General features: G+C 54.3%; 1 protein-coding gene across 1 annotated transcript; it reads right to left on the bottom strand.

The window, feature by feature from the left end:
- Positions 1 to 237: 237 nt before the first annotated feature.
- On the bottom strand, positions 238 to 6,370 carry LOC115500328 (E3 ubiquitin-protein ligase TRIM47-like). The gene is made up of 6 exons (XM_030294624.1): positions 5,624 to 6,370; positions 3,498 to 3,593; positions 3,052 to 3,285; positions 1,991 to 2,153; positions 1,708 to 1,860; positions 238 to 814 (listed from the first exon to the last, which is right to left on the bottom strand). Exons 1-6 carry the CDS (start codon positions 6,368 to 6,370, stop codon positions 252 to 254), a joined length of 1,956 nt encoding a protein of 651 aa, XP_030150484.1. The 3' UTR covers positions 238 to 251.
- Positions 6,371 to 8,837: the final 2,467 nt, after the last annotated feature.

The raw sequence follows: 8,837 nt of genomic DNA, 5'->3' as shown, positions 1-8,837 counted from the left end.
GGGGAGTGGTGTGGGACTCCATCCTGGCTCAAAGCCCTTCTCCCACGGCTGCCGGAACGGAGGGGTCTGCCAGTTTCCTAGGATTCCCGGGAACACCCGGCAGCAGGTCAGCGGGTCAGGGGGACGGGAGGCCGGTTCGCCGCCCACCCCAGCCCTCAACCCGGGGGCCGCGACCTCCGGCGGCCCGCGCCCCCGGCGCCCCTTCCCGCGGGCCCAGCCCAGCGCTAGAGTCCAGCTTTATTGGCTGCCGCCTACGCCTCCGCCTCGGGGCGCTGCTTGAGCGTGACCGAGGCGCCGCTGCTGACCATGACCGCGGGGTAGAGCGGCTCCAGGAAGGAGACGAGGAAGCGGTAAAGCAGGCTCACGCCGCCCGCCACGCCGTAGAAGGAGAGGCAGCCGGTGCCGCAGTCGAGCGCCACGCCGAGCGTGCGGTGGTAACCGCCGTGCAGCACCGTCTGCGTGTTGTTGTGCCACACGGAGAACTTGAGCGAGTCCCACTCCAGGCACCACGAGTACGGGTTGCGGCCCAGCAGGTAGACGATGTTGCGGCGCGGGCGGCCGCCGAGTGGGGGGCTGCGGCGGTAGGTGAGGCCCAGGCACACCCACGAGTTGGACACCTCGGCTTCCCAGTAGTGGCGGCCCTCGGACAGGCCGCGCGAGCACAGCACCTGCGGCCACTGCTTAAAGCCGGGGAAGGGGCCGCCCGCGGCGAAGGGCTCCAGAAGGATGCCCAGGTTCAGCACCGAGTGGGTCTCCTTGAACAGGAACAGTTCCTCGCTGGCCGTGGTGGGGTCGAAGTTCAGGTTGCAGTAACCTGGCGGGGGTGGGGGTTGGGGGGGGGGTAAGGGAGCTTGGGTGAGCGGCCCCCAGGGCTGCCGAAGAGGATGCTAAGCTGCGTGGCATCTGCACAGAAGTCACCAAGTGCTTCCCACCCCCTGCCCATCTCCTGGGATTGGCCCTTCTCTTCCCGCCCCGCCCCTGCTTTTTTCAGTCCGCAACTCTGGCCCCAGGTCACTGACCTCCTTTGGAGGAAGGGGTTGGGTGTTGCCCAAAGGTCTACCTTTCTAGAGTAGCTGAGAAACCAATTCCTCCTCCCTGCCCCCCACTAGACTCTAACATAATCTCCCTTTTTATTTACTCAGGACACAAGAATGAGTGGGATTGAGGGAAGGTCAAGGGCTCCTGGAGGAGGTGACTCAGGGGTTCACCAAAGAGACCCATGATATCTCAGAGAAGTCCCTGGGATTTGCCTCCCAGCCCAGCTCAGGAGAGGGGCTGCCTAGGCATCAAATGTATTCGATTTATTTATTGCCTAGCAATAAAAGGGAGCTTGCTTGAGGAAGAAACGGACAGGGTCATCCAAGCTGGCTTGGCTAAACCCTGGTGGGGTGGTGGGGGGACACTGGCAGGCCCCCAGCTGAGGGCAATGGTTGTGCCACACCAGAGCCAGGGAGGGGGGCAGAGCCAGCATCTGGGCAAGGCCCTGCCTTGCCCACCCACGGGATGGGACAGGATAGTCCTCTCCCTATCGTGGCCTTGAAGTCACAGGCTGAGTCCTTCTGAGGTCTCCAGTCCCAAGTACGAGGCCTGGGCAAGAGAGTGCTGGCATCTCTCTGGTGCCCTGGCCTGAATGGAGAGGGGACTGGGGAAGTCAAGGCCCCCCGGGGGTCCCACCCTCAGGTTCGGACCTCGGTACGGAGGACTCACACTTGAGAAGTGTTTTCCTGTCCACAGCTGAGGGCAGCAACTCATAGGAGTTCATCTTAATGCCTGGAGGAGATTGAGGAGCTTTGCTGAGGACACTCTTACAGCCCAGTGTCCTTTCAGAGAGGGGCATGGGCTTCCAGGAGGCTGCGTCACCTGGGGAAGGTGCACATGGGCAGGCAGGGCTCTCCACCAGTGCCTGGAACCCCAAACACTGCCCTGCAGGGCAGTCCCACCCCCGGGGGGCAGGTGAGTCTCCAGTGGCCCCAGGCTGCCAGATACTGACCCTTCAGGAGGAGCTGATTGATGAAGCTGAGACCCACGTCCAGCAGCCGCGTCCGGAGCTCCGCCAGGGTCTCCGGCAACTGGAGAAAGCTCTGCTTCTCCTCACAGTTGGTGCTCATCAGGGCTTCCGAGCAGGCGGGAAAGTGCTTCAGTCTGGGGAACTCCTGGATGCAGGGAGTGGCCAGCAGTACCACCCGTTAGCCCGGGGCCCAGGCAGATGCCAGGAGCTCCTGCTTATGCCAGGGACCCCACCGAGCCCAGAATCTTGGGGCAGGTGGAGAAACTGCTGGTTTTCAAACCTGGACATCCCTCTCCCTCCCCCCTGGTTGTGATGTCTTAGATCAGGGCTTTGCCAAAAAGTATGGCAAAGTGCATTAAGTAGAGTGGATTAGAAAACAATGGGAGGACGATTTCTTCTGAGCTTCGAGTTGCTTAGTGAAACACCTTGCCACGTTTTTCCTGTGGCGTGTGTGTGGAGGGGTGGACGCTGTGAGCAACAGCTTTAGAAATCTGCTGGGGATGTGATAATCAGCTGAAGGAAGGTCTTTGCTCAGAGTTCCCGAGCACAGGGTTTGGGTAGCCCTGGGCCCCACCCTCAGAGAAGGCTGCTGTCACCCACGCCTCCACCAGTGAGTGACCCTGCCTGGTACCCTCTTGCAACAGCAGCAGGCTGCAGGACTGGGCCAGGGCTGGTGAAGGAAATGGGGTTTTCATCCCAGGCTGTATGGATTGGTCTGGTCTCACTCCCATCCCTGGTCTGGGAGAATCTGGAGAAACTTAGACTGTGGCAGATGCCAGGAATCCCAGGGTATGTTGCCTTCTGTTCCAGGGACATGAAGGCAGGAACGTCAGGTAAGAAGCCAAGGGTGTTGGTGTAAGCCCAGGACCCACGGCCTGGGGTGAGGAGGCTCCCCGAGGCAGAAGAATAGATGATGAGTTGCAGCCCCAAATGCTGATGGCTTAATCCTAGGTCTGAGCAGATCTGGTGTGTCTGGGGGTGGAGGAGGAGTGGAGTTCGGATCAGGGCCTGGGGCAGAGACAGGAGTGGGGGCGGGGGCTCGCCTGCAGGAATTGCTGGTCGCTCCTGTTGGCGAGCAGGGCGCGGAGCCAGATGCTGTCCCCCTCCAGCTTCAGGAGCCGGTTGTGGCTCTGCTGGATGGAGCTGCCCAGCTTCCCCAGAGCGGCTGCCTCCTCTTTCTCGACGAAATCCAAGACCTTCATCTGCAGCTGTCTGACCTCCTGGATGATCTCTGAGAAGCAGGCGTTCACCTCATCGCGTGTTGTCTGGATCAATTTCTGTGGGTGGGGCGGGGAGCGGGTTGTGGAGGGTGTGTTGAGAGGCATCTCTGAGCCCCAGCCCCTACTGTTATGGCCCGGAACCTGCCTAGGCATCCTGTTGCCAACTGCTGGGCCCCACGACATCCACTCCAGGCCCTGAGAGTGCCCCTCAGCCAGATGCAGGGCACTGGGGGGAAGCCTGGGCCTGGGAGAGGGTGGGCCAGCCTTACCGAGAGAAAGGCCACCTGCCCCCGGTGCCTCTGGCTGTCAGAGTTGATGATCAGCATCTGGTTTTCCACGCTGGCCTGGACCTTCCGAACCTCCACCTGGGGTGAGGCAGGGGGAGGAGGAAAGGGCCCCTGATTCAGAAAGGTGGAGGTTCTTTCTTCTCCAAGGCCTTCTTGGAGAAACCCTTCTGCAAGCCCAGAGAAGACATACCTCTTACATTCCTAAGACGCCTATATGAGGGACAAAGGCAGAGCTGAAGGGCAGATGGCCCGGGTCTTCTACCCTCTGCTCTTGCTGCTCATGGTCTCTCACTCCCTGAGACTCTCTCCCCATTCTTTTTTTTCTTTCTTTTTTTTTTTTAGAGGAGGAATGAGAGAGAGAGAGAGAGAGAGAGAGAGAATCCCAAGCGGGCTCCACACTGTCAGCATGGAGCCCGATGTGGGCCTTGAACTCACAAACCCAAGATCATGACCTGAGCTAAAATCAAGAGTCAGACGCTTAACCTGAGCCACCCAGGTGCCCTTTCCCCATTCTTAGGAATCAGGTTCTCTGTTCCTGACAGTGATGACCACAGGCTTTCAGATCACAAAAAGGGGCTGAAGAGGATTCACTGGGCTGAGAGGGGACAGTGGGTCGAGAAGGGGCACATCAGACATGGAGCCCTGGAGATACCTCACTGGGGTGGCGCTGCCTGGGACACGCTGTGTCCCAAGTTCTGTGAAGAAGCCTCCAGTCTCCACCTGTTCTGGGAAGAGTCATGTTCTTGTTTATGACAGGTGATAGAACTGTGTTGTTCCAGGTGCCCGTCCAGTGGATTGTTGCTGGCACACAACAAAATGAGCAGCTCAAGCCAGACTGTACATCAACCCACTGCTTGCTTTGTTGACAAAGTCTTACTATGGACAAAGTGTCCACTGAGCTGAACGGTGTGGCCACTTGGCTTATATGCCCTCAGGAGCTCCTTGCAGTGGACCATTAAGGGGTGGCTATGTGGAAATATTACTGTTACCAAATATATTTGATAGAATGCCTGAAATAGAAGTGTTCCACTACAAAAAGCAGTTCAAATCTGGTTTTCCACATTTTAATTTTGTTTAATATTTCCATATATTAAACAAAATTTGAAAGTAGAGAAAAGGAGGGGATCTGCCCAACCTAACATGACATATTTCTACTTTGACATGTTTTCTTCCAGCCTTTCCTTTATCTACGCAAAAAAGTTAACATGGAACTCATACATGCAGTTTTGGATCCTTCTTCATCAAACCCACCAACGTTTTTTTGTTGTTGTTGTTATTTTATTACTTTAAAAAATTTTTAAATTTTATTTAAATCAGAGCTAGTTAACATATAGTGTAACAATGGTGTAAGGCGTAGAATTTAGTGATTCATCACTTACATATAACACCCAGTGCTCATCCCAGCGAGTGCCCTCCTTAATGCCCATCGCCCATTTAGCCCATTCCCCCACACCTTCCCTCCAGGAGCCCTCAGTTTGTTCTCTGCATTTAAGAGTCTCTTATGGTTTGCTTCCCTCTCTCTTTTTATCTTATTTTTCCTTCCCTTCCCCTATATTCATCAATTTTGTTGCTTAAACTCCACATATAGTGAAATCATACGATATTTATCTTTCTCTGACTTATTTCACTTAGCACTTAGCATAATACACTCTAGTTCCATCCACATTGTTGCAAATGGCAAGATTTCACTCTTCTGATCCCCAACATTCTAACATATATATATATATATATATATATCTTCCATTATATATTATACATATGCATTATATATTATATATTATATCATCTTTATCCATTCCACAGTTGATGGACATTTGGGCTCTTTCCATAATTTGGCTATTGTTGCTAGTGCTGCTATAAACATTGGGTTGCATGTGAACCTTTGAATCAGCATTATTTTTCTGTCCTTCTACCAAGCCTTTCTCATGTAACGGGCAGGTCCACCCTCCTGACTGTCACTTTGATGGTTGTGTGATTTCCCTCCAAGGAAAGGTGTGCCTGGGCTGGTGAAAGACTTTCAGGGAGAGACTTGGAACCACGAGTCCCGCTCCTACCCACCCCCCACCCCTCCCCCACCCCTCCTCAACCCCTCCCCCACCCCACCTCACCTCCTTCCTGGCACGTTCCTCCTCCAGGGGGATGGTGTCGTGGTTCTTGTGTTCCTCCAGCAGACAGGCTCCGCACACGCAGCTGCCTTCCGTGCGGCAGTACAGCCGCCGCAGTTTGCGATGCTTCCGGCACAGGCGGCTCTTGAGATCCCACACGGGCTCCAGCAGCTCGTGGTCCTGGAACATCTGGTCCTCGAAGTGGCTGCTCAGGTGCTTCTCGCACAGGGAGGCCATGCACTGCAGACACGACTTGACTGACTTGAGCTTCTGGGCGGAACAGAAGTCGCAGGGCACGTCCCTGGGCCCGGCCAGGGGCCGTGAGGACCCCAAGGTCTGGCCCTTGACCTGGGCCAAGCAGGTCACCATCTCCTCCAGGATGCCGTTCTTGCAGAGGCGCGGTCTGGAGGGGAAGCTCTCCCGGCACTGGGGGCAGTACAGTGTCTCGCCCACGGTAGCCAGGTGGTCCCAGAAACCTTGGAGGCAGGCCATGCAGAAGTTGTGCCCGCAGGTGGTGGTGACCGGGTTGCGGAACACCTCCAGGCAGATGGGACAGAGGACTTGGTCCTCAAACGTGTGGAGACTGCTGTTACTCATCAGGAGCTGAGCGTGGGAAGGGCTTGAGGGCTGGGCCGGCGGCTGCGGGGCTGGCTTGTGGTCCTGGACTGGCCCTGAGAAGATAGAGCAAAGCCACGAAGAAGCCACGGCAGGAGCCGAGGGGCCTTGGAGGGGTACACTAGTCCTTTTCATAGAAACAGCTTCTGCCCACAGGGTACAGAGACTGTGTCGCTGGTCAACCCATGGGGGGGGGGCGGGGCATAACATGGGGATTGTGTTCTCTGTGTCCCAGCCCTGACCCCTGCAACAAACCTTGGACGAGCAAGAGGGTGGGCAGAAGGAAATCACATCAACGGAAAGGAAAGGAGCCACTTCTTTGGCCCTTCAGAAGAAAGGCAGGAAGCCCAAGTACTTATGTGAGACTTTCTGCATGTCAGGGAGGGCTAGAGGCTTGGCTGCCCTGTGGTGGGATGGAAAAGGACCCCCAGGCACTCAGGTGCAGCGGCCTAGCCCTGGTCCCACTTCACCAGCTGTTGGGAGGGTCCCCATCAGTCCCGCGTGCCCCCACCCCAGCCCTCTCCATCTCCTGGGATCTGACCGCTGCCTTCTTACCTTTCCCTTCGGCTGCTGTGTTTTGATCTCCCTATCAAGTTGGCCCCCCTCCTCGAAGGCCGCCCCTAGTTTTGTTCCCTGACATCACAATTCAAGCGTGACCAGCCCCAGCATGCTGCTTGTGATGTCAGCAGAGCAAAAGGTGGGCCACCGGACATGCTATGGGTGCTGATGTGGCCTGCCCTCTCCATGGGTGATTCTTCACGCCAGGGCAGGGTCGCTGGTGCACCTGGAGCCGCTGGCAGTGGACCTAAGGGACTCACATTAGGGACCGGAGAGGAAAATGGCAACAAAGTGGCAGTAGGATCTTGGGCAACTCCTTTACTTCCTCTGGACCAGACATTCTTTTCTGGTGAATTGACAGGGTTGTTCCAGGAGATGATGTTCCAAAGCCTCTTCTTGGTCTAAAGTTGAATGATCAACATCATCTGATTGGTGATTCTAAAGACTGTTGCTTCCACTCTGGTTCTGATCCTCAGAAAGAGAAAAGGGATGAGCGAGGCGGAAGAGAGACTCTTCATGGCTCTGATTGCTTCTTTGTTGCTTTCTGTTTCCTATTCTCCCCCACCCCATAGGATAAACGCCCTGAAAAGCTTGCAATACATCACTGTCTTTCTCCAAAACATTAGCATTTGTTGGCTACAAATGGGAAATAGAAGGCCTCTCCTTTCCCTTTCTTAGAGGAAACATTTCAACATTTCTCCATTAAGAATGATGTTTGCTGGGCACCTGGGTGGCCCAGTGGGTTAAGCGTCTGACTCTTGACTTCAGCTCAGGCCATGATCTCATGGTTTGTGAGTTCAAGCCCTGCATTGGGCTCTGTGCTGACAGTGTGGAGCCTGCTTGGGATTCTCTCTCTCCCTCTCTCTCTCTGTCCCTCCCCCACTTGCTCTCTCTCTCTCAACGTTTATTTATTTTTGGGACAGAGGGAGACAGAGCATGAATGGGGGAGGGGCAGAGAGAGAGGGAGACACAGAATCGGAAACAGGCTCCAGGCTCTGAGCCATCAGCCCAGAGCCCGACGCGGGGCTCGAACTCACGGACCGCGAGATCGTGACCTGGCTGAAGTCGGACGCTTAACCGACTGCGCCACCCAGGCACCCCTCTCTCTCTCTCAAAATAAATAAAATATACAACAAAAAATGTTTCTGATAAATTCCTGTTAAAAAAAAAGACACACACGATCTTCTCTCCATGTTGTTTTAATAGAATCATTAACAGAAAAATGACATCAGCTAAAAATACACACATTAAGATATGTGAGACTTGATTCTGAGCAGTCAGGTTTGACTTGGGGAAAATAAATACAGAGGAGGTAATAGCCACAAAAGAAAGCCCACAAAGGCAAAAGCTACAGTCCGTAAGGGCAAGAGCTAGAATTAGTTAGGTTGAGTTAAATTTCCATGGTAACATTTCATGGAAAACAATGATCTTAATAAAAATATTTTAAAGTAAAAACGAAAATAAAAACAAAACCGAGATACAATTTAATGGCACTGTATAGAAAACTCATCAAGGGGGGCGCCTGGGTGGCTCAGTCGGTTAAGCGACCGACTTCGGCTCAGGTCAGGATCTCGCGGTCCGTGAGTTCGAGCCCCGCGTCGGGCTCCGGGCTGATGGCTCGGAGCCTGGAGCCTGCTTCCGATTCTGTGTCTCCCTCTCTCTCTGACCCTCCCCCGTTCATGCTCTCTCTCTGTCTTAAAAATAAATAAAACGTTAAAAAAAAAAAAGGAAACTCATCAAGGAATTGGGAAGCGTGGGTGGCTCAGTAGGTTGAGCGCCCACTCTTGATTTCAGCTCAGGTCATGATCCCGAGGTTCAAGAGTTCGCATCCCACATGGGGCTCTATGCTGGCAGTGCAGAGCCTGTTTGGGATTCTCTCTTCCCTCTCACTCTGTCCCTATCCTGCTCATGTGCTCTCCCTCTCAAAATAAACTTAAAAAAAGAAAAAGAAAAAGAAAGCTCATCAAAGAATTAACCTGGCTTACCAGAGTTATAGTTCACTCCAAGGGAAAGGTTTACCGATGGAAATCTATGGGGTGTGATT

The sequence above is a fragment of the Lynx canadensis genome, chromosome E1 (assembly GCF_007474595.2).
Source record: "Lynx canadensis isolate LIC74 chromosome E1, mLynCan4.pri.v2, whole genome shotgun sequence".
NCBI lineage: Eukaryota > Metazoa > Chordata > Mammalia > Carnivora > Felidae > Lynx > Lynx canadensis.
This window is presented reverse-complemented; position numbering and strand designations above follow the sequence as displayed.